Genomic DNA, 27,152 nt, shown 5'->3' on the forward strand with positions numbered 1-27,152 from the left:
CATATTGTTGATTACATAGGCAAATGATCAATTAAATTTATAAAAGGACAACCACAAAATACAACGAATACAAAATAATGAACTCAGTACACATTTATTGGATTGAATATCAACATTTATATATCAAAAAAAGACATGTCTGCCAAGTCAATACAAGTATTACAAAAATGTGGCATATGTCATGTCCAAATCGATATACAATAAAATGTAGAATATATCTACATGTATTGGTCATTCTATGACCAAAACTAACACTATATGATCCTAAACTTGTGGTGGATCATCAAAATCAAGCCTCTTCGATGCAGTACGTGGCTCTGTAGATGGCTGCAAAACCACAATTCAAAAGCCAAGTTAGAATTCTTTTGTAGAAAATAGTTCACAAATAACAACATAACTATGCATTTAACTATAATTCTTTTGCAATAGAAATGTAGATTACCTCATCAGTTGATCTAGGAGCTAATGTCTTCACTCTCCTCTCCTTGTCACTCTTAGGAGTTTTCTTGAAAACATACTTAAATGGATCCACGTTATGGTCATACCACGAAGGGGTCTATTGTAGATTAAATGTACAATTAATACAATATACTAACATAAATATATCAAAAACACTTAAAAGCTATAATATAGAGAATAATGGTGTACCTGTGCCTGAGATGCTTCTTCAATGGACCGAGGATGGCTCACCATCAATGGAGAAACTGTCGCTATTACCTATACAAAAAATATTCAAATATTAGATACAATTAATATAATGATAAGTATTGTAGGTTAAAAACAATTAATTTTACATATCAAACAAAAGTGTACCGGATCCTGGGATGCTTCTCTAGTGCACAGAGGAGGGTTCTCCATTGATGAAATAGGTATGGATATTTCTTGTATGAAAAAATTATAAGATTATAATATATCACAAGTTCACATGTACGCGTGCATATAATCATGAAATCAAGAAAATAATGTAGAGATACATACCTCCGCCCTCTCTTGATCCACGGGCGAATCAGGTGCATTCAACAAATCCACATAGCTCAATGGCCGTTGTACATGTAAAATAGACAAAAACACTAATCAATCTACAAACCCCAACTAATAATTGATTTCAACATTTTCAAACAATTGTACAACTAAAAATGTGTTCAATTACCTTCTTCCCACGTTTTGGCATCTTCGAGTAATTCTTTTTCTTAGGATGAGCTCTAGACACGGAGGGGGCACCTTAAAAAACAAAATTAACATGAGATATTAGTACAGATAATAAATTAAACATAATTTTAAAAATCTAAAATGAAATGACTTGCATATTCCATCAAAACAATACATAAAAAGGGTTGTACAGAATATGATACCATATAGCCTTGTAGGCCAAAATCGATCACTAAGAGCGTGATGACATCAATCTGGGAAATTTGGTCCCCTGTCAACACCTACAAACCAAAAATTGAACCAAGCATTAAAGATAGTTAGTATATCTTGTATTTTTTTGAATTCAAAGTGTACTATTCTATTTTAACATGTTACAAAATTTATACCTCAGGCATCGAAGTTGCAGCTATAGTAACTGGGGGAGGAGTATGGGATACCGCTGCTGCATCCTAAAATGCATATTATTTGTCTCAATTTAAATCGATGTATAAATGAAAATTCATTTATGTAATTATAAATTGTGACTGATAAATAAAATGCTATGAATTCAAATCAACACACCTATGTCTGTCGCTCATGGGCAAACACCGTGTCCATCAACTCATCTGTCAGCGCGAAATCCTCAGTCATGTGAGCCTGACATCTACTTCTACAAATCGTGCATATATGAGATGAGGATCCATCTGCACCGGCTGCATCATCTATCCCCGAGCATATCCCCGAGCAACTGACACACATATGCTGGATGGGCTCTCTGTCGCCACTTGGAGCAACTGATGGCTCATCATCCAATACAATAAGGTGTGCTAACGACATCCCACGCTGGATGATGGCACCAGTCAACGTTGTGGCCGCCTGAAGAGTTTGTAGCTCCATCGACTCTTTCATCTCTACTGGGACAGCCTGATGCACCTTGGGTTTGGGTGCTAGGGGGCGACGACTCTCCACGGGTAATAGCCTACGGGCTCCAGGTCTATCTTGGGCAGAGCCACCACCTCTACCATGGAACTCTCTCATGTCAAAATAGTTTAGGCGCACATTAAGCACAAACTCACAATATACTTTTCTCAAAAAATATAATGGCACCTCATAATTATTACAAGGTGGATCATCAAAGACCATCCACCACCTCTGCCAAAAAAGATTCTTCATTTGCACATTGGTACACCAATGTATGGGAAACCTCTTTGCATTAAGAGGTAATGACTGACCAGTTTTGGGATCAACAAAAAGGGCACATATTTGTTGTTTACTAATATTTTTGTTTTTTACTCCCTCGTATGATAGCCCTTTGGCATAGAATTGATGACACCTGTCCCTAAAGCTTCCCCATTTGGTAATTTGTGTGGAAACAGCTATGGCACCACTAGCTAATGTTTCTAGGCTAGTGGCGAGGGATTGATGATGTTCAAGTTCGGATGTTTTTAATTTAACAATCAGTCTATTGATTTTAGACGTATTTTGTCCTAACTGATTAATTAATTGCTCATGTGTTTCGGGTGTGCAATCAAAAGGAGGAATTGGGGGTGTATCTTGTGGGTTTTCAGGAGGTGCATTTAGTTGTTCTTGTGGGTTTTTAGGAGGTGCATTTGGTTGTTCTTGTTGTGGATTAGGAGAATCTGGTTTTTGAAACAAAAAATAAAAAAACCTAATCAAAATTAATGAAATTAAATTCAAAATGTAAAACAAATTGAACAAACAGGAAAGAAAGACAAAAATAAACAAAAACTAACCTTGATCCATAGTCTGGAGGAGAAATCTAGCACCTCGTTTGTGGTTTAGGAGAGAAAATGAAGAAAAAACAAAGTAAAAATGCACTATTCACGGGAAAATAAGACCCAATTTTTTTTTAAAACTTTTTTTGACGAGCACCGTGTACGCGGTTCTCTTGGGATTATTAGCGCGCGCGTGCTCATTTTCCTATAAGTAGTGCATACACACTCATTTTTCTAGAGGTAGTGTGTATGCGCTACTTTCCCTAAAAGCAACACGTACACGCTACCTTCTCTAGGCTCAGGAACAACAAACCTAAGCGCGTACGCAGTGAATTCAAATTTTAGAACCGCGTAGGCGCTGCTTGTTTTTCCATGTTTTTTTTGGGTGGTGTCCACTTTTCTGACCACCATCTTTGTGCACATACCCAATATCATTCATATATTTAATCTTTGGGAAAAAATCTCTCAAAATCATTCAATGCATCCTTCTATTTAGAGTAAAATATTAATGACCATTATTTTTAGAGGTCACATTTACCTATGTTATATTATTGGAATACACAATAATATTATCCACAAATAATTCAAAACCATAAACTTGTCTCATATTGGACAAGGTGATAAGGAGCTATAATGACTCTAGTGTGAACATCAATTCCCAAATATTGTAAAATTATGAAGTTGTTAGAAACACAATTGTCATTGCACCAAAAGATCAACATGTTAATGCCTGATACAAATATGAGATTTAATGAATCCATGGGAGGTATTTAATGTTGGCAATATGGAGGAATTGATTATGTGTTTCAATGATGCTTTGTCATTGATGTCAACGCTAGCTATTATGGTTGGTTACCGACAGACAGGTTTTGGTTACCGGTAGAAGATCTTGTGTTACCGGTAAGGGTTTAAGGTTTTACCAGCAGAGCTTTTTCTGAGAATCTTTGACAGGATGCACAAGTGGTGTTGGTGCAGCTTCTAGATGGAATTCAGGATGCAAAAGTTGATCCTTGATCGTGCCTCGACTGATTGGATACATCGCTCTAGCGTGGTGGACCCAGATTAGGTTCGGTACCTATCTAGGTTATGGATCGGTATCTTGTTAACGTGTTCTCTTAATGATGTGCTTGATTTGATTCACATTGACTTATGTGGTCCAGCAAGGACTAGAAGCTTTCAAGGTGATAGGTATTTCATGCTGATAATTGATGATTATTCTAGAATGATGTGGGTGACTTTTCTTAGGAAGAAGTCTGAAGCCTCTGAGAAATTCAAGATCTTTAAAGCAAAGGAGGAAACAAAAACTGGATTGAAAATCAAATGTTTGAGATCAGATCAAGGCGGTGAGTTCACTTCTCATGAATTTAACAGTTATTGTGAGAAAATGGAATTAGGAGACAGTTATCTATACCCCGGACTCCTCAGCAGAATGGAGTAGTGGAAAGGAAGAATAGAACCATTTTGGATGCAACAAGAACCATGATGATGGAAGTCAAATTGCCTCACATCTACTAGAGAGAAGCAGTGAGTACAACAGTCTACACATTCAATAGAGTTCATATCAAAGGTGAAACCGGTAAGACCCCTTATGAATTATGGTTTGGACATACACCTACTGTTAAATATTTCAGAATTTTTGGAAGTAAATGTTATATCAAAAAAGATCATTCAATTGGGAAGTATGATCCTAGATGTGATGAAGGGATAGTTCTTGGATATTCAATTCAAAGAAAAGCATATAGATATTATAACAAAAGATTGCAGAAAATTGTAGAGAGCGCAAATGTGAAAGTGGATGAGCAATAAAAAAATCAATCTATATCATATGATAGTGAACCGGCAGTGGAAATGATCATAAATGAACCGATAATTCCTCAACCGATACAAGACACTAAGATAGTTACACCGGTACAATCAAAAAATTCAACTGTGACTAATGATCAGAACAGTGAACCTGAAGTTCAGAAGACACCAAGGTATGTAAGGTTAAATCATTTTGAAGATCAAATAATTGGAGATAGGAACAAGGGAGTTATGACAAGAAGAAGACTGGCAAATGAAGAGGTATGTCTTATTTCTCAAATTGAACTAGCATCTGTTATTGAAGGTTGTAAAGATAAACATTGGTTAAAGGCTATGGAAGATGAATTAGATCAAATAGAGAAGAATAACACTTGGACTTTAGTTCCCTGGCCTAAAAATAAGAATGTTATTGGAACTAAATGGGTTTTTAGAAATAAACTAAATGAGGATGGTTAAGTTGTAAGAAACAAGGCTAGATTGGTTTGTAAAGGATATTCTCAAATGGAAGGAATTGATTATGGTGAGACATTTGCACCTATAGATAGAATTGAAGTTGTTAGACTATTTCTTGCCTATGCAGCTTATAAGAACTATAAAGTCTATCAAATGGATGTTAAATGTGCATTTTTGAATCGTGAACTTGAGGAAGAAGTATACATTGAGCATCCTGATGGATTTTCACTGAAAAACAAGCTCCTATAGCTTGGTATGCAAGGTTGGATAAATATTTTTTGAAGCTTGGTTTTACTAAAGGCAGTGCTGACAGTAATTTATATTATAAGATCATTGATGATGATATTATGATTATTGAAGTATTTGTTGATGATATCATTTTTGAAGGTGAAGACAAATTGTGCATGGAATTCTCTAATAATATGAAGAATGAATTTGAAATGTCAATGATTGGTGAGATGAGATTTTTATTAGGTTTGCAGATTACTCAAACTGACAAAGGCATCTTTATCTGTCAAACTAAGTATCTAAGGGAATTGTTGAAGAAGTTTGGTATGGATAATTTCAAATCGCTAAGTAATCCTATGGTGACAAGTGAAAAATAAATATCAAATATACATCTACACCGGTAAATTCGACAAGGTATAAGTCTATGATTGGTGGCTTGTTATATCAACTCAGACTAGACCAGATATTATGAATGCAGTAAGTATTGTTTCAAGATATCAAAGTAATCCTAAAGAAAATCATGAATGTGCAGTAAAGAGGATATTCTGGTATTTGCAAGGAACAACAGAATATGGCTTATGGTATTCTAGAGATGATAACTTCACTTTATGTGCATATATAGATTCAGATTGGGCAGGAGATACTGATGATAGGAAGAGCACTTCTAGTGGAGCTTTCTTTCTTGGAAAGAAATTGGTTTCATGGATCAGCAAAAAACAGTCATGCATCTCTTTATCTACTGTAGAAGTTGAATATGTTACAGCAGCAACTAATTGCACTCAAGTCTTGTGGATGAAGCAAATGTTGAAGGATATCAAGGTAGATTATAGTGAACCGGTAGTTATCTACTGTGATAACTCTGCAACTATTGACATGTCTAAGAATCCGGTATTTCACTCTAAGACTAAGAACATATCAATAAAATATAACTTTCTGAAGGACAAGGTGGAAGAAAAGGAAGTCAAATTGGTTTATGTGAACACTAAAGAGTAGATTGTAGATATATTCACTAAACCACTGTCTAAGGAATCATTTAAGTATTTGAGAGACGGGTTAGGGGTATCTACCCCTCCGACAGAGCTTTTTCTGAGAATCTTTTACAGGATGCACAAGTGGTGTTGGTGCGGCTTCTAGATGGAATTCAGGATGCAGAAGGTGATCCTTGATCGTGCCTCGACTGATTGGATACATCGCTTTGGCATGGTGGACCCAGATTAGGTCTGGTACCTATCTAGGTTATGGACCAGTATCTTGTTAACGTGTTCTCTACATGTTATCGAGATGATTTATGGATTGGTTAATGTTGTTTTGGTCTTAAGCCAACATGGCATATCATTGTAATATGGATGTATGTAATGATCTTATTGTAATATCTTTTAGGTGGCCGACCTAATTGGTTTAGGCCTTAGGGTTTATATAAATTGATGTAAGATCTCATTGTAGATCATGGTGGAAAAATATGGCCGTGGTCGTGAAATGATATCATATGCGAAGGAGATTTGGTCGATCATAGGTGATCGAATTGGGTTTAAGTAAGAGGTCAAAGGCCTCTAGTATTGAACTTAACCGGGACTGTAATCAGGCATGGTAGATGCTATCTCTAGCAGTTCATTCTTCTGGATTGTTGTCCAATTATATTGAGGTGGTTATAACCTCTCTGTAGTTAGTGAGACTCCTTTGTAATGAGCAGTATGCTCTAGGAAGTGTGCCTTTCTGCATGTGCAGGCCCCTTATTGTATCACATACTTTCTGCAGAAGTACCATCTGACTGTGGGTAGGCTTCCCACCATGGTTTTTCCCTTTACCGAGTTTTCCATGTACAAATCATGGTGTTATGCGGTATGGTTGCATTGTGTTAATTCTATGTTTAATTCTTAAGTTTTATTGATTACCGGTATCTATTTCTGCTATTTTGGTATTCAATGTTTATGTGCTCCGGTTAAAGGTTATAAAGTGGTTTGATTAATATAATATGTTGACAACTGATTCACCCCCCCTCTCAGTTGTCCACCGGTTATCCTAACAGTTAAGCCATGTCACAAATGTGAGCATTGCACTGCACAAAACAAGGAGACCAAGGGCCCACACCTTGAAACAATCCCCCCCCCCCCAAGCACAAGTGAGGGGTTTGAACCAATGACGTAGTGATGCAGATGGCTTAGTGTTGAACACAATTTGATTATTTTTCACCCTTCAAAGGGCCTTCAATAGACACCATCCAATGGTGTATTTCCTTTAACCTTCCCAAGGCTAATTATCCTTCCTAAGGATCAATCACAATAAGGCAAATCCAAATTGGCAAGGAATCTTCTACTCCTATGATCTCAATCCCTCCAACCAAGGACACCTAACAACCTCAAACCCTTAGCATATAGGATCTTTTTCTCAAGTGGTGAAGTATGATATTTGTGGATGAAAAAATATGTGAGACATGGCATTTGCATTGACTTTGACCTCTTGAACAAATTCTACAAGATCCCCTATATCGTTTACCCTTTTGAGGCCTAGTAAAGGCTACAAGCAATTAGGCCGCCTATTTGGGTTTTCACTCAATCACTTCCAATATCCCTTAACAACCCCTAGAAAAAAATTCAGATTTGGATACCTTTTTGGATGCCCTTATAAAATTCACACATTGGCATCTATTTTTTGAGTTTAAGAGGTTTGTCCACACTACCCCCATTTTGGCCTATCTAGTCGGTATTGGAGATTTGTCACCAAAAATCTTCACCAGTCATCTCAGAAGGAAGAATGGGAACTTGTCTATGGTATGTACATGATCAAGGGTCCCTAACATGCCAAGTTCTCACACCCTTCAATCCGCTGCTCAAGGGTTTCACCTACTTCTTCTGTTGCACAGGCTTGCCACATAGTAGATGTCAAGCCTAGGGCATCATCTTAAAAACATCACATGACACTTCCTACCTCCCAAACCACTTGTAAAATTTATTATATAAGTAAATTAAATATTACCCAAGGTTTCAGGCCATTTCCAAGTTGGAATGTTGAATTGTGCCCCTTCTAGCATCAAAACCCTGATTTTAAGGGTTTCTCAGGCCAGCGACAAAGAATTTACTCTAACTTTAAAACAAAAACACTTAAAGACCTCACTCCAACGTCAAATGAAAGGTGATTCATAGCCTCAACTTATCCTGCTCTCAATTCATGCCTACCATCCGTGCAAATCCGTACAAGTGCAGAAAACTCAAGGAAAAAGGGAAAAAATGCAGTTTTTGATTGGTTTGGAAACAAGAATTTCATTACCAGCTTCTCCTCACCTATTGTCATAGTTACTCAGGCTTATATTATTCCAAGGAAATCCTCCAACCACTCCCAACATTTACATTCAACCAACTAACCATTGGGTAACCAAAAATGCAAAAACTTGTCAAAGTTGCTCATGACAACATTGCAACTTTTGACCATTATTACAATCTTTCTCTTGCCTTCACACAAAAAGGCCAAGAATGAACACACAACACATATAAGACCCCTCAACACCAAAAACACAACTAAAATGCCCATCTAAGGATTTGGACCAAATTGACACATTTTGGAGCCTTATGGCTTATTACATAGTCTTGGGACCACCATGGACATCACCATGGATCAACATGGATCAACACACATCCTACCACATAATATCACCCTAGAACTTGACACACCAATAAATAATGCAAACATGTCTCCTTGTGCCCCTGCACCACCTAGGCTTTGATACCACTTGTTAGAAACATAGTTGTCGTTGCACCAAAAGATCAACCTATTAATGCCTAATACAACAACAAGATTTAATGAATCCATGGGAGGTGGTTAAGCCATGTCAAAAACTCAACCATTGTGTTGCACAAAACAAGGAGACCAAGGGCACACACCTTGCAACAAAAGAACACATATGGAAGTCTTTTTCTTCTACTAAAAGGTAGGGAGGAGGTATGAAGACTTCAATATTAGTAATAGATGGACCTTTTAAAGTATGCTCAATCTTTTCAATTACAACAAAACCAAAATTTGTAAATAAATTCCAAGAGTACAAACCAATCTTCTTCATAAGGCCTCCATTCCCAAAAGAAGGAGGTCCTCATAACTGTAGTCCATCCAAACAAGGAAGGGAAATTCCCAACCATTGATTTAATTTGACATCCAACAAAGGATATTAAAGAGCATACTGAGTATAAAGGGACCTCTTTTTAGATTACTTTCCCCACACTCCTCATTTGTGGGGAGAGTTATTACTTTTGTTTACAGATGACTCAAAATTTTCTATCAAGACTCAACATGCTATAAGCTTCAAATAATTTTAATAAAATAAATATTTTATTAAATTTCAAGTGTGGCAAAACATTCATTAGATTATCCTTGAAAAGGGTTATGGTACTTTTATTTAATTTCCTTAATGCCCTATAGATCTCACTTGAAAAATGGATTTGATAATTTTTAAATAATTTTTTTCAAAATTTTAATGTTTAGTAGAAAACCATGTTTTTAGTACAACTCCATGCCCTTACAATATCCCCCTTAGAATGCTTTGAAGATGAAACAAGGATAATATCATTTGTTTCCACTCTTTGGGGAAAAAACCCTCAAATTCATTGAATGCATCCTTCTAGTAAGAGTAACATATTAATGGACATCATTTCTAGAGGTAACATAGATACCTATGCTATATTGTGTGTAATCATACATAATTAGGACACATAGGAATATAGTCCACAAATAATTCAAAACCATAATCTCATCTCATATTAGAAAGGGTATTAAGGAGTTATGATGACTCTAGTGTGAACATCAAATGCCCAAGCATTATAAAAACATGAAGCTCACATATGGGGAAATTTTTCTTCTATTAAAAGGTGGAGAGGAGGTGTAAATACTCTAATATTAGTAATAGATGCTTGTAAAGTATGCCCAATCTTTGCAAGTGAAGCACACAGGGGCTCCACTTAGTGAACCTAGGTTATATCATGTGCGTTCATGGCATACTAAAGAAACCCCCTATTTTTTAAAAATATTGCCCTAAACTCCTTTTTTGTCACCCCCTCCCAATACACAAACCGAATTAAAAGCCCCCCTACTTTCACCAAATATTGTATTTTTTCATAGCCCAAATTAAAAATACCCCTATTTTCACCAATAGGAAATATATTGTACCCTCATTTTTGGGATATTAAACCCCCCAATATGAATGCACGTGATATAATATTGCCTAGCCAGTGAAGCCCCTGTGGTGAAGCACAACCAAAAATTGTAATAAATTCCAATAGTGCAAACCAATCTTTTTCATAAGGCCTCCATTCCAAAAGAACGAGGTCCTCATAATTGTAGTCTAGTGAAACAAGGAAGGGTGATCCCCCACCATTGATAATTTAATTAGACATCCAAAAAAGGAGATTAAGGAGCATGCTAAGTATAAATGGACTTCTTTTTAGATTAAATGCCCCACACTCCTCATTGAGGGGGACAATTATTACGTTTACTTAAAGAGCCTCAAATTAATCTCTATCAAGACCCAACATACTATGAGCTTTAAATAATTTTAATTAAATAAATATATTCTATTAAATTCTAATAAAATAAATATATTTTATTAAACTTCAAGTGTGGTGAAACATTCACTAGAACATCCTTGAAAAGGGTTATGGTTTTTTTTAAGTTCTTTAATGCCTTATGGATCTCACTTGGAAAATGGATTTGATATGTTAATTATAAATGTTGTGTAGTATTTTAAGTTTTAGTATACAACTATGTTGTTAGTACAAGTCCACACCCTTACACTATCACCGTTAGAATGTTTTGAAGATGAAACAAGTATAAGATTATTAATGTATTAACTTGAACACTGGACCTTTTTACATTGTCCTCATTGGAATGTACTGAAGATGAAACAAGGATAATATCATTTATGTTTCCACTCTTTAGAGGAAAACCTCCCAAATTCATTCAATAGATCCTTCTAGTGAAAGCAACATATTAATGTCCATCATTTTTAGAGGTCACATTTACCTAGCTTATATTATTTATAATTATATCTAATTGTTAAGTTGGGTAGGATATCAAACTTGAAAACATTGTGTTGATTTTTAATTCTTTTGAATTTTTGTTGTTGAGGCATTCATCTTGAGGTTTTTATTGAGCTCTTTTTAATGTTTTTGAAGAATTTCTTAACACTTTTTAGTCTCTTCTCTAGTTAATCAATAATCTTGAATTCCCTAACTACACGATGGACATAGATTGGCCCTCAATAATTAAAAAACTTCTTGTGTTATCGTGTGAACCTACAAAGTTCTAAGGAGGTAAATGATGTAATTGAAAAATTGTACCCAAAATATTTATACATCATTGTATTACCTATTATTGATTTTGATAAATTTGATATTAATTTATTATATTATCTATTTTTAAGTATTTAAATTATACAATGTTGAACTTTTATTATGACATTATTAGTTAAATTTAATTGTCAATAATGTTAATTGAAGTTATTGATTTCATTCATGAATATAATTGTCATGTTTGTCTACTTGCATTTATGATACAAGCACACCACAATAAAGAAGTCGTTTAGAGTATCACATGTAGGAGGTCAATTGTAACTAGGGATAGTGGAAAATCAAGATAAATCATTGGCACCATCCACTTGTTATATATAGCTTGTGAATTTGATTGATATATGAATTGAGACTTGGCATAACAACATTTTATACATTTGTTTGATTATACATGTTCTTGTATACATCAAATTATTATTGCACTACATCACATCTGAGTGGGCCCTAATATTTTAAGGTCTGAAATCATAGGGTTCACAAGCGGTCAGGTCCTCCCTAGCCGTGTGAGAAAAATTGTTCTATAATTGCCCATAAAGCCATAAAACTATGAAACTGAGAGTATTGTTGCTTCATCGACAAGATTTGCCTATGCTCTTACGAGTATTGATGCTTACTCTGATGTTGGTGCTAGGATAGATGTTGGGACCCCACCCAATTTGACTAGAGCGCATTAATTTACCCAATGGTTTCTATATAGATTGTTTATGTTTTATAAATGTTATTAGGTCACTCATTAGTTTTTATGATTAAAAAATCAAAAGATATAAAATCCCATTTTTCAAGTATCACTTGGAATATAACACTCTATTCTTTAGTTGAATGACTTCAAATGTTTGTTAATTGTTTTGTGTTTCTACACTTTGACTTGGTCATAAGTCATTACATCTTTACATAAGATAATGGTGGAAATAGAATAGAATTCAAGCATATTTAGGATTTTAGGACTATTTGTTGCTTTGTTAAGTTGAACTCAACTCTAGGAAGCCTTTTGTCATAAAATTTTGTTGTAAATATTTTGTCTAAGAATTTTATGGTGAAAGTAAATGGGATGTTATGAGATGTTTTCTTTTAAGTTTTCTTCCAAATGCAACAACATAACCTTATTAAATTTTTACAATTCATTAAACTTTTAGAAACATCTTTGTTTGTCCAATCATTAGATTTATATATGTTTTATGAGAGGGTTTAAGACACTTCCCATTTAATTAATATAAAAAATATCAAAATATCAAGATAAAAGCACCCATGCACCTCTAAACAAAATGTGTACTTTTGAAATTCAACCTTTTGTAGAATTTATTGCCTAGAATCTTATCTTCATTCTTGAAGTCACATTCATTATTTTGATGAAAGCTAATAAATCATATTCATGTGACGTGTCCATCTCAAAAGAAACTTGAACAAAATATCTAATTTCAACTTGTTGCCTTTATATAATATTTTTGTTGAAATATAGTCAAATTGACAAAAATAAACATTATTAAATTTCAACAAAAAATAATATAAAAATAAACGAGGTAAAATCCAACTCATCTTTCATATATGATAATAATAACAAAAGAAAACGTAAAGCTAACGTTACCTTTTATCTTATCATAACACATCATTAGAATTAAGTCACAGATTATGCTTGTCAAGATGGTGGAAAGCCATGACCCAAGTGACTTCAAAGGAGGAAGACCATGACCCTTTTTACTTATGGACATACTTTCCTGTAAAAGTAGATCTAACATTTAAGAATAAGTAGTTAAATTTAAGAGGCGTGAAGAACTTTAAAGCAAAAGATAAAATAATATTAGCTTCCTAGATTCATTTCTGAAGCCATTATCTTGGTTCACTTGCAGTGATACCAACTAATAGTTTTATGTTTGATTTAAAAGTAATAGCACACAGAAGATTCTGTTGTGTGCTCAAACTCTTAGGGCAACCAGACTTGAATCAGTGAAGGATGAAAGACATTTTTTTATAAGAAACCATATACTATTATCATAGATCCAATTCATCATCCACCATGAAGAACACGCCATGTATATAACTCAAGTTGATGAAAGCTAAATCCACTCCAAAGTCTGTAAAAACTATATACTGCAGATCCATAAAGACCAGCTCAAGCTGGGGACACTAAAAGTTGACACAAACAAATATGTACATATATTTACATCCATCTTGCCAAGGACTTGGACTTCTTCAACGATATTTTGATTTGGTGTCACCACTGTAAAGCCTCAACGATATTTTGATTTTGTGTCACCACTGTAAAGCCTGCCGAAAACCAACATCAAGATAGAGATTTAGAACACACAGTTTGATAAACAAAGCTATGAATCAAAAGATAAGAAAGATAAGAGCACAAACCAGTCATAAACCGTTGGGCTGTTGGGCTGGGCATTGTCAAACTTTTGAGAGCCAATGAAGCCTGTGGCCTTGTTACTCCCTGGATGAAAAACACTCCTCCACACGTTCTCTTTCTCCCTAGGTGTGGCTGTGTACAAAGAAACGAAAAAAAAAAACCATACAAATTCATTTAAACAGTCATAAAAATGATAATAAAAAAAATTATTAACTAGTAAAGGTCTTTTTGTCCCAATATCACAAGAGATGAGGTCAAGATCGTGCTTTCGACAAATTTGACAGAATAAATACCCTCCATCTTTCCCCTTAGTCAAATAGATTTCAACCTACTACTTCTGCTCCATGTCTAATGGCTAAATGAAAAAAACACCCATACTAATTTATCTGAACAACAATAAAAATGATAATAGAACAATTATCAAATAGCGAAGTTCCATATTGTAAGAGAAATAAATACCCTCTACCCTCCATCTTTCCCTCTTAGTCGAAGAGGTTTCAACCTACTTCTACACCATGTCTGATGGCTAAATGAAAAAAAACACCCCTACCAATTTATCTAAACAACAATAAAAATGATAATAGAAGGATTATCAAACAGCAAGGTTCCATATCTTAAGGGAAGGTTCCCATATCATAAGAGATGAGGCAGAGATCATGAGACAGAGATCATGTTCCCAGAAAGAGAGAATACCCTCTGATCTTTACTTTCCCTATATCAAATCATCTGAACAACAACAAAATTGATAATAGAAAGAACTATCAAATAACAAGGTTCCGATATCATAATAGATGAGGTCAAGATCATGTCCTTCTGTAATTACTTTCACTCAAAGAGATCTCAGTAGATCTGAGATACCTTTCCTTCTATCCTGACTTTCCACCAAAGAAGTTTTAACCTAAAAACTCGTACTCCCAAATAACTAAAAATTCTGTATACATGATATATAGAATCCTCCATACAAAACAAAACATAGTTATTCTATATTTGTAAACAAAAACGAAAAATCAAATGGTATACTCACAGGAGGAGGGAGATGAAGGAGTAGAAGGTACAGAGGAGGCAGAGGGAGACGATGGTACTGAGTTTGTGTCCAGTGACAGACCCTGGTAATGCTTAGCAATTGTGATACTTTTTGTGACACGTCCTATCTCCTCACCACCCTCTGAAACCCACCACAGAAAACGAATCAGATCCTCACCACAGAAAACGAATCAGATCTTTTGGATACCATTAGAATCGTATTCTGAACCCAAAAGAAGGATCCCATCAAAATTCTAAATTCAAGTCATAAATCTACTGACCTGGAGATCTGGAGTTAATGGTGGCACTTTTCCTGAACTTGCCAAGGCCTCTGTGCGGCTGAGGCCCTGCAACCACATCATCCCAAAGCTGATCTAACAGTCCCATTACTGAGGAATATCAGCACACAAACAATCTAAGCTCTGGCCGCCTTTATAAAAGCAATATGAGCTAGCTATGGGAGGGAAGCAAATCCCAAACCTCCATAGAATTCTTTTAAGAAAATCTTTATGTCAAATCCGATGGAGAGGGGTTAGTGGATAAGACAACACGTAAGCTATCAAATGATGGGATATTTTTATTTTAATGTGCTGTATTGACAGCGGGGCCCGCCTCTGGATAAGGTTGGAGAGATGTCGCTTTCGATAAGACAATTGATGCCGGCGGCCAATTTACAGCGCATAGTATGGTAATTTACTTGATTTACGTGGGATGTAAACATACAGATCTTCTTGCGCAGTTTTAGAGAATTAGAAGGTGCAGATTCAATCCAAGGTGCTTGGAATACTTGCATGTACGCTTTCACGTACAGTATTTCTGACAAGTGGATAAGTTCTAGAGTAGGTAGGAGGTGGTTTCCGTGGGATGGTAATTTAGGTGGATTGCCCCTGCATTGGGGAGATAAGATGTATTGTAAATGTAGATGTTACGTGAATTGAATTTTATATTAATGTACGTAATGCGATAATAGCGAGGGTTTGGCATATTGAGAAAATTGTGGATTTTTACATTATTGATAAGGTATATTTTATGATTTAATTTAGGGTAGTAGATAGAAAATGAGGTTTGTGTTATATACTAGCAAATGTTTTTTCATGTGTAATGGGTATGTTGAAGAGGTGTGGAAGGTCATTAGGAAAAAAAATGGTCTATTGTTTTGCATATATTTGTACAATACATAGCATCAATTGGTGGGCTATTTAGCAAATGATGTTGTTTGTGCCACAAAGGTCTTGATATATGTGTGATAGCTTCAAAATCAACTATAAATATGCTTATAGGGTTTCATACATGACTAAAATAAAATCACCAAATAATGAAGATTATTAGACTATTACTAATAAGTCTATGTTATGTAAGTGTATATATGTATATATGCATGTGATTACACACACACACACACACATGCATATACATATACATATTTCCATCTATCTCTCACTTTTGTATATGGATGTATGTGTGCGCACGCACATATGTATATGTATATATTATACATACATATATGTGTACATATACACATATATACATATATGTATAAATATAAATATATATGTGTGTATATGTACATATATATGTGTGTGTGTGTGTACATATATATGTGTGTGTGTCTGTGTGTGTGTATACATATGTATATGTATATATGTATGTACACACACACACACACACACACATATGTGTGTGTGTGTGTGTGTGTGTGTGTGTGTGTGTGTTATATATATATATATATATATATATATATATATATATATATATATATATATATGTGTGTGTGTGTGTGTGTGTGTGTGTGTGTGTGTGTGTGTGTGTGTATATATATGTATATGTATATGTATACATACATATCTATATATGTATATATGTATACATATATACATATATAGATATGTATGTATACATATACATATACATATATATATATATATATATATATATATATATACACATGTATATGCATGTGTGTGTATATATATGTATGTATATATGCATGTATGTATGTGTGTATATATATGTATATACATGTGTGTGTGTGTGGAGAGAGAGAGATGGGAAGGTACAGATAAATAGGGAAAGTGTGAGAGATAAAGGAGGTGATACAGACAAGTAATAGAGAGAGAGAGAGGTAAGGAGATAGAGATAAGGGAGAGAGATAAAGAGGAAGATAGAGACAGAGATGGAGATGGAGAGATAGAGAAAGCGGTGGTAAGATATTCAACAATGCTAAAATTTGGTCAATGAGTGCAGACAAATCATATTGTCTACCCAGATTTGGGCACCCAAACATGTGCACATTTTACATTCTCAAAACTGGTGGTTTCATAAGACAATAAAGGTAGGTATGTTGGCTTACATTAAATATTTTAAAATTGCACAACTTTTAAAGAATCATCCCCTCTGCCAATGAACGAAAAAACATAACCAATATAAAAATGGATCCATTGACTCCAAATGTTTAAATCATCTTGCATGTATCTCCATAAACATGGGTTGTCGATCTTGAATACCAATCGACTTATTTAAAATACAAAACACCTTCAGTATGATTAATATTTTTTTTAATTATTATATAAGATTAAATAATATGTATATAACTAATTATTAATTTAAATATATATTAAAACTTATTATATATTTAATATTTTTTATCATTAAATAGAAGCTTATGGGGTTGCACCTATATATTAAATAAAAAAAAAGAGTTTTTACATCTACATCTTGGGACCATATACCCGCTAATCAAAATATCCCTCAAACATCTATTAATTACTAGCTACAACCCTATTTGCCCATGTTACGAACCCCAACTCCATCATGGTTGTTAAGCCCAAAAATGGAGATCAATATATTCTTGTCTCCTACTATAATCTATTCAAATATACATATAGTCTAATAAACATAAACAGGATAAAAAAAAATATGAAGGAGCCATCTTAGTCCAGTTGTATGCCTCCACTGTCGCTCTAGCCTTCACCGGACAATCAGGGTCACAGTCACCATGAGCGGCAAAGATTACTTTATTGGTGAATATTCGCCAATGGCGAATTTTTCACGTCAGCCATGTTGGAAATGGCGAATATTTTGTACCGTCTGGGGGTGGCCATGTCGCCAGAACATTATCAATTTTCATCAAAGTCACGACCCAATCGCCATATGTTTTATGCAATTAAATGTTTCTATGCGATGATTTCGCCAATACAATATATGGTGGACACACGGTAAATTTATTTATTTCACCTACACTCTTTGAGGTTGCCTTAATAGATGACCTTAATTCGCCTATAGGCATGTGAAGATTTGTTAGCTAAGGGGACCCAATTCGCCCGACATCTTGCCGATGCATGTCTCCAGCCACCCCAACTTTCACCAGCTATATTGTATTCGCCTATTATTTGGACGACCTATAATCGCCTCAAAAATTACATGTCGTATTTGGACGACCTATAATCACCTCGAAAATAACATAAGTCGTGTTATAGTTACGCGGGATTCGCCAAATATTTGTATACCATATAAAATTCCCGTGGAATTCGCCATATAAGGATTGGTATAAATACATGCAAAGATCAAATCTATCTCAACACAATCTGGTGGGTTCTAGGCTCTGAATTCTGATCAATAGCGAAGTTTCAGACCAAGGAAAATCATTGTCGTTGACTGTATTGGTGACTGCTAGTTACCTAAAGCCTAAAGGTGAGCGATCATATTTTTGAAGTGGTATATTATACATTATAGTCTATTATTGTTTCTTCAGCAAATTGATATTTTTTTGGCAGCCTTTATTTCGTTGTAGATGTCGAACAGGAAGAGGGGTAGGAAACCTGAATGTGGGGAAGGCCAGGAGAGGCCAACAAAAAGCAGAACGTTGTCTTCGTACTTTGGCATTGGAAAAGATTGTGGTACTGGTGAAAATTAGGAAGGTACATCATCACAAGTACAAGTACAAAATTCGCCACCTGCATCGCATGTTGAAGATGGCAGTGAACCTGATATCTTAGATCAGGATGATCTTGAAGAAGATTATCTGGTAGATACCCAAGTTAGCCGGAATGATATAATCGACTTGGGTGATAATGCCATTGATGATAATGCACAGAAGGGGAAAAGAAAAGCCATATCAAAAAACGGTGAACCATAATCAAAAAAGGATCGGGAGTGGGATATGTCAGTGAGGAATTTTCAAATTAATTGGGCATCAAAGTATCCATTCATTAAACCAGTGGAGAATCCAATTGAAGGCGAGCATCCAATAGAATGCAGGTGTAAGATTTGCACTTGGAAAAATAAGAAGGAAATTAGGTTGCAACTAAAATTTGACACCATAGAAAAGCATAAGGGTAAAGTTTATGAAAAACAAATGATAGACGGGGTTGAAAAATCAGTGATAAGATGGAAAACAAAGGATGAATGTAAGCATGTGAGGAATGCCGAAGAGTATTATTTTCATTAGAAATTACAGACGAAGCCTGCTGAAGTTAAAGGTTCTATTGAAGTTGTTTTTGGAAAAGCAATGCAAATAGAACAACTGGGAAAAGTTGTCCAGTTAAGCGTTGTTTTTCATATTTTGAGCAGAGGGCGTGCTATGACAGATTTCCCATCAACTAGTGGTTTATTACACTTTTTGAAAGTTCCTAACTATCCTAATAGACACTGGTCAGTAAACAGTGGATGGGAATGGGCAAGTTGTCTTGCTAAGGTTGAAAAAGAAGATGTACAGGAAAAAATAAGAGAGTCAAACTTCGTTGCATTTTCTTTAGACAAAGTTACAACAGTAGACAATACTTCATGGGTATGCATGCATGTTTATATTGTAGAGAATCATACCCACCAACCTCATCTACTATCTATTGCTAAAATGAAGGAGAGTGCGACAGCGAAAAATTTATTTCAACTAGTAAAGAGAAGTTTAATTGAATATGGAGGTATGGAGGACATGACGGTAGCCAAAAATTTGGTTTGTGTTGGAGCAGATGGAGCTTCAGTAATGCAAGGTCACGGGAACAGTCTTTGTACAAAGATTGAAACTTAATTTGCACCGTACATTACTGCAATTCACTGCATGGCTCACATAATGAATCTAGCTTTTGGAATTGTGAGCAAGTTTGCTTCAGTTAAAAAAATTGAAATTTTAATCAGAGAGCTCTACTCACACTTCTGTCGAAGTCCCAAACGATTTATGGAATTTCAACACTTTGCTGATGGATTAACTGGTGGGAACAAGCTTCTCAAGGATAATGATACCAAATGGATCTCTTTGGATGGTCCAATGCATCGAGTGTTTTCAGAATATCCATCCTTGATTGGACTAATTCACACAACTCGCGACAAATCAGATCAACCGAAATTTCATGAACTTTTTGGCAGGTTAAGTAATTTAGAGACACTCTTAACTTTAGCAGCTCTTCTGCCCATGCTAGAGGAAATGAGGAATATTATCAAGGTTGCCCCAAAAAGAGCTCTGTATATTGCAGAATATGCTACGTTGCGTAAGATGACATGCATGACCCTCGACAATCTCTATCGAAATCAACCAACACTATCTGATGAAAAATTTGTTAAGTGGCGGACACTCACAGATTTGAACAATCTTGATAACTTTTTACAAATCGGTGCAGACGGAGAGGTATGTGCCAATGTACGGGGAGTTGAGATACCAATGCACTTCTATGCCATGGTCGACCCCAAGGAACCAAGAAAGCACCCCAGGAAGAAACTAGCAAGAGTTACAAAGGAAGATTTCGACAAGATTGTTGAGACTGTAACTACTTCTGTGAAGAAAATTGCATATGATCTTTCCTCAGAAATTAGAAGCAGATTCCCTCCTGACAACCTACTCGAAGCCATGTCTATTGTGTTTCCTCATTATTGGAGCCTCAACAGTGCATCTGATTTTCGAAGTAAGCTACTGACTTTGATAAAACAATTTTGCATATCCAGAGAATTGAATGGAGTAACTATAAACGGAATATTAGACGAAACTCATCTTTGAGAGCAATCATCTCGTTTTGCATACACTATGAAAGAACAATATGCCAAAATGGAGAACCCCCGCGAAGAGGGATCGGTAACAAGACTTTGGAAATATATAGCTGAGAACGCATCCTTGCCTGATTCAATGCCAGAATATGTGAAGCTTGCTAATTTATGTCTTACCATGATATTGGGTTCGGTGGAAGATGAGAGAGTTTTCAGTGCTTTGGGGTTCCTAAAATCAAAGCTAAGAAACAAACTAGACAAAAATTTGGAAAATTGCTTGAGGCTCTATACATCTAGGTATGATGTTCACACTTTTCCTTACGATAGGGCACTGCAAATTTGGAGGTCCAAATGTGAAAGAAGAGGTCTGGGCAACACTTCAAACCAAAATGCCAGTGGGACTAGTGGACCTACTGGTAGCATTGAGATGCAGTTCGGCGAAGATATGCAGACTCGGACTCAGAGTAAAGAAACCATAGACGAGAATCAAGAAAGCATTGAATTTGATGAGGATGAATGGCAATTGTAAGAGATTGGTATTTATTAATCTTATTACTGTATCTCATCATTCATATTACAAAAGCATATTACTTTTTGCAATTAGAATTTAATATTGATTTGTAATTTTATTTTTCAACTTTCTATTTCCAAATTTAAAATAGCATAATAAAAAAAAAACCATAATGTGTTTATTGATACAAAGATGTTTATTGTTTATTTATACATGTTTGAGTCTCAAATCTGTGTGATACATTTCAGAACCATATGATAAATTTCATTCAATAGTAATACACATGTCGAGAACTTAGATTTTCATTAATTCTTTCAAAATATAGCCATATGATACAATTCATTCAATAGTAATACACCAATCTGTGTGATTCTCCATGCCAATTGCAAAAGTGAATACAAAGTTTCAGAACCCTTTGCAAATGACCCTGAATTCCCTTTTATAGAAACAAGAGAGCAACAACAACTCCTGTGTGATTCTCCAATGTCCATGCAAAAGTGAATACAAAGTTTCAGAACCCTTTGCAAAATTGCAAATGACCCTGAATTCCCTTTTATAGAAACAAGGGAGCAACAACAACTTTAGGTCGAATTGCAAGTTTGCAACATGTGAACACTGAACATCAAAATCACAAACTCAGCACATATTTATATGGCCATCACAAGCTGTATCAGCAATTTAACATCTGCTACATGTTTGATGTCTCCTGTTCAAAAAACAGAGTTCAAAATTAAATATTAATTCACGCCATGACAAATTAAACATAGATAATAGCAATGCCTAAAACCTACTAATCAGAAATAGAGAAATGCATAAATGTTAAAGCAAGGGAGAATTTGAGAATACAAATTTATTGGCTGAAGTTTTGCACTGTGCATCATAGATTCATAGGCTGGATTAGCAAAATAGCAATAGCGAGTGCTATTTTTTTCCTATTCATAAATTAGATTCATAGGCTGGATTAGCAAAATAGCAAACAAAAAAAACATAAAACCTTGAAATTAAGAATAAAAGAAGAAAATCGTGCAATACATACTATGATTCTTAAGAATTTTGTGCCAGTTTTTGTAGGGTGCTCCATTCTTCGTCTAATGGAAGGTCAATATTTTGTAAACTATGGAAAGTCAACTCCAACTTCGTCAACATTCCATATTTAGAAGATTTACTTGACATCACTGTTTCATCTAATACCGAATTTAGAGTTGTAAATGGTTGGATGAATTCCTTTGGAAGCAAGTCTAAATCAGACTTCATTTTTATCTCCATGATTTTTTTGTAAGCTTCTTCTCCAATAAATTTATTTTTTGTGTCAACAGGCTTAGGCAAACCAAGTTTAATCAAATTATTTTTCTTTTCTTGCAGCTTCATTATCTTTTTTCCGCAACTGTCCATAACTTCTGATGTTTCCCTTATCTTCTGGCATTTTTGAATGATAGATGATGTCTTAACTGTGGCATCAATGCGGCTCTTATTCCCTTAGATGCCAAGTAGCTATCACTGGAACTATAGACTACTTTCAGAATCTTTTTTGCCATTTCCTCTTTTGAATAAACATGTGTGCTCTTCTCATAGTGCCCTTCACACAACTTCTCACTCCTCTGCATTATTTGCCGCCAAATGTTTTCTTGTATATACTTCGTTGTATTTGTCATATTATCTGTCAATCTATCCTCCAAAGTTTTTATTTTATCATTTGTATTGTGCAAGTCTTCTTTCATTTGTGCACATTTCTTTCTTTCTTCCTCTACTTCCTCTTGCAAATGTTTTTCTTTTTCCTTCCCATGATCCAATAGGTCCTGTAATTTTTTCATTTTGGCAGCAGCAGACTCATAACTTTTGTATAATTTTTGAAAACTGATTTTTTCCTCAACAATTTCATTACTGCTTTTAGCCAGTTTTTGTGTCAGGTCCTTCAATTCTGCATCCTTCTTCTCCTGCTCTGCAATTTCTACTACAGAGCCCGAATTTTTTATCCTTTTCTATAAATCATTGCACTTGCTATCTGTTGCTTTCCTCCTCGATTTTTTCGTTTTCTAGGTCTGCCTGTAACTTTTCTATTTGTTTCTCCAGTTTATTTTTTTCTCTCTCCACCTTTAGCAGTGAAGTGTAGACCACTTCATTAGTCCTTTTTGACACACTAATTTTGTCCACATTATCTACTTTGGAAAAATCCATTTGGAGGGTGCTAACTTGAAATTGAGAGGGATCTATCTAACTATGTGGTGGATTTTTATCTTTAGATGGGCTCGAGGGCATAACAACCATGAACTCCATCATATCTTTTTGTGGATCATATGTTGGAAATACCATGTTCCTTGCAGGCTGTTCATTTACAACTTCAGACATGGAATTCCTATGAAATGCTTTCTTTTTTTCTTTATTTGCTTTTGTTGTGTGTTCATATTTTTCATAGTAACCACGAAATTGAAAATCTAGGCTTGCTGAAGCAATTGAATGTTTGAAAGGTGACATAGGAATACCATAGGCTCCAGTTCCACTTATTCCTGTGGTTTTAACTAATGCTTGACTAGGATTACCAACAACAGTTCCTGATGCTGTCCCACTCCCACTGACACTTTCATGTGTAGTTTTCATAGTCTTTTGAGGTGTGTGATCTGAAGCTACAAATGATTGATTTGTAGTGTCAGTGGCACTTGATATAGGATTCTCAATAGTATGAGATTGAGTATCTACTTCTAGTGGCCTCTTGCGAGAGATATTTTGTTGTTGCCCTTATCCAACACCAATCACAGCGGCACTTGACTGAACAATAATAGGAATATTATCCCCAGATTCCCCACCAGTGGTAGTGGCACTTGATTCACCACCAATGGGAATACCATGATGTGGTGGTGGTTGTGGATTTGAACCAGAAACAAATGTAGGTGGACCCTGAGGGTAATGAGTAGTACCTATCCCTGATGAATCTAAAGAATCAAGTCCAATGACTGGTCTATAAGGACCTTTTGATTTTGACCTTGATGGATTTTGTACCTGAACTGGATACCAAATGCCCTCTCCTCTGGGACCTAGACCACCACCTTCAAATCCCATTTTTTCCACAATGCTTGCCCCTTTGATATATTTCTCTTTCATTTCCTCATTGACTACACCTAATATTTTAGGGACTGTAGTAGTTGTTCGAGTGGGCTCAACCTCAGGCTCATACTGATCAACATCTTTACTCCTGTCATATGATGTTGTGGGATGCTCCATATTCCACAATTTGCTAAACTCTACATCCTCGTCGATGCTCTCAAATTCTGCACTTGTCTTTGGTTCATCGAGATTCCTCCTCATAGTCCAAAAATCATTTATTTTGGTTTGAGTCCAATAATTCTCTTTACATTCGTGCAAAATTGATCTGGGAATAGTTTTCTTAGATGGATTAGCATATTTTAGGTAGAAATTGTAGGACCTCCTATTTTGGATGCCCTGGCCCTCCATAATTTGTGATGAAATTTCTTCTGTTGAAATGTTATTGTCAGCTGCAATTTTCTCCATCTCTTTTTTAACCTCATCCTAGGAGTCCTTGTTTCTAAGCTTTTCTAGCAATGGTTTACTTTCATGTTGACATAACGCTAAAGAGTTCCCATTTTTCTTAAGCCTTGCTTGAACTACATCGATTGGATCATACTGCTAGAGACCCTCATCACCAAAGTTAAAAACTGCCAAGAAATCATGTGCCACAATGAATGCTTTTCTCTCAAATGTGAACCCTCCACATGAGAAAGGCAAGGAAGGAAATATGCTCTTCTTTTGCTGACCATAGAAGTGCCTATCTGTGCTCTCCAATTGCCATACATACTCTAATGCAAATACCCTCTTTGTCACATGTATTGGAAGTCTGTATGGTTTTACTGTCGATCCGTAAAACCTTTAACACAGTGAATTCTTCCATGAAGAACTAGTCAGCGAATTCTATTTGACTTTTGAGTTGAATGTAATCTCTACAAGACATAGGCAACCTAGGCATTGGAGTGCTTGTAATTTCATTATACATTGGTGCCAAAAAGAAGTCTACAAAATGGCTATAGTTCTTTCTGTTATCATGCATCCTTATCTTTGGGGTCCAATCATATATTGGATAGTATGTTCTCTTCTTAGTCTTCTCATAAATCTTATAGCTCACAATTTGAAGCTTGTTGGTCTCAAATATTGCACGATACTTGGATAGAAGGAGATAGCACAAGTAAGATGAGAACCTAAATGTCTTACAGGAACCTTTTTTGATCATTAGTAATTGTTTTTGCATGGATTTTACAATGTGCTCAATAAAATTATATCTTACTGGCTGACCTGCACAATGGATATTATAAATCATTTCAAGAAGGCTTGCACCCACTTCCCTATCATTTTCCAATCCCAGGCAAAACGATAGCAAGGAAATAGTATCCCCAACCCATGGAACAAAAATTTTAGAATCATAAGGAGGCTTATGATTCTGATCCAACACAATACCAGTATCAATATTTATTAGAGCTTTGATAAATGAATCTCTGTGACTTGGATCGAGACACTCATAATTCCCTGCCAGCTTTTCAAGGTCAATTTGGATGTTTGAATTTTGGGCTTCAAATCCTAGGTTCAACAAACGAGTAAATTCTCCCTCGTTTATGGATAGAATTTCCTCTTTTGTATTTTTATTGACAATTGCTTTTTTATCTTCATCATAATTTTCGGCACAGACCATGACAAAATCAGGGCAAGGGGATACTTCAAGTAACACCACGCTTCCCAATCCAACATCCCACGATGCGATTTTATTTGTTTTTTGTTGTAACATTAGGTTGAAAACAGTAAATTTTGCCCTGGATGCATCTATCGTCTTACTAGACAATGTATATCTAATATCTATGATACGCTTTTCACCATGGATAGCAGGGTCATAAATATCGTGGTATTCATCAGTGAAACTTGGTGTTTTAACCAGTTCGGTTAGGTACATTTTGTTTTTCACTTGGCTTCTTGTTGAACTACTGCTTCCCGTTTTCCCCATCACTATTATTGTTAATAATTCAAAATAATGCTAGATAAAAACTTGAAAATGCTAACCCTCAAATTGGACCACGAGATTACCAAAAGCAAAAAGGGCGGGATGTAGGTGTTCTAGATTTTACCCGGAAATTGGAATTTCTATTTCACTAGATTGGCGCAGACAGTCTCTGTTGCAACTTGCATTCCTCAATCTAGTAGTTGTTTCTGAATCTCCCTCAATTTACAGGTTTATCCAAGAAATGAAAGACGATTATGATTTACGAGTCTCTTATTTTGAAAACTCTAAAAAGTACAAAAGTAAAACCTAAAGGGCAAAATATCAAGAATCATGTTGTAATTTTATTAATTACTATTAATAACTATTTGATGCCAAAGGACAAAACATTCATTACTTCAGTATAAATTCCGAGGACATTAAGAATCATGTTGTAATTTTATTGATTATTATTAATAACTATTTGATGCCAAAGGACAAAACATTCACTACTTCAGTATAAATTCTGAGGACATTAAATGTAATACGTTCAATTATGGGCGAAGTTCTCCCAAATGTGTTCACTTCCCACATTCGGGCCGAAATCCACCCTAAGTCGTTGATCTTTGCTCATCCAACGGACGAG

The 27,152-nt window shown here is 35.3% G+C and overlaps 1 protein-coding gene across 2 annotated transcripts; it reads right to left on the minus strand.

Annotated features, from left to right (window-relative positions):
* Positions 1 to 13,705: 13,705 nt before the first annotated feature.
* LOC131045034 (dormancy-associated protein 1) lies at positions 13,706 to 15,581 on the minus strand. 2 transcript variants are annotated; one of them, XM_059207623.1, is made up of 4 exons: positions 15,332 to 15,581; positions 15,052 to 15,192; positions 14,033 to 14,159; positions 13,706 to 13,901 (listed from the first exon to the last, which is right to left on the minus strand). In XM_059207623.1, the coding sequence occupies exons 1-4, from the start codon at positions 15,435 to 15,437 to the stop codon at positions 13,865 to 13,867; spliced, it is 411 nt and encodes a 136-aa protein (XP_059063606.1). In that variant the 5' UTR covers positions 15,438 to 15,581; the 3' UTR covers positions 13,706 to 13,864. The 2 variants fall into 2 exon arrangements, with proteins under 2 accessions (XP_059063606.1, XP_057834522.2); XM_057978539.2 differs by having other exon boundaries at positions 13,706 to 13,939.
* Between the last annotated feature and the right edge of the window lie 11,571 nt (positions 15,582 to 27,152).

The sequence above is a fragment of the Cryptomeria japonica genome, chromosome 7 (assembly GCF_030272615.1).
Source record: "Cryptomeria japonica chromosome 7, Sugi_1.0, whole genome shotgun sequence".
Taxonomy (NCBI): Eukaryota; Viridiplantae; Streptophyta; class Pinopsida; order Cupressales; family Cupressaceae; genus Cryptomeria; species Cryptomeria japonica.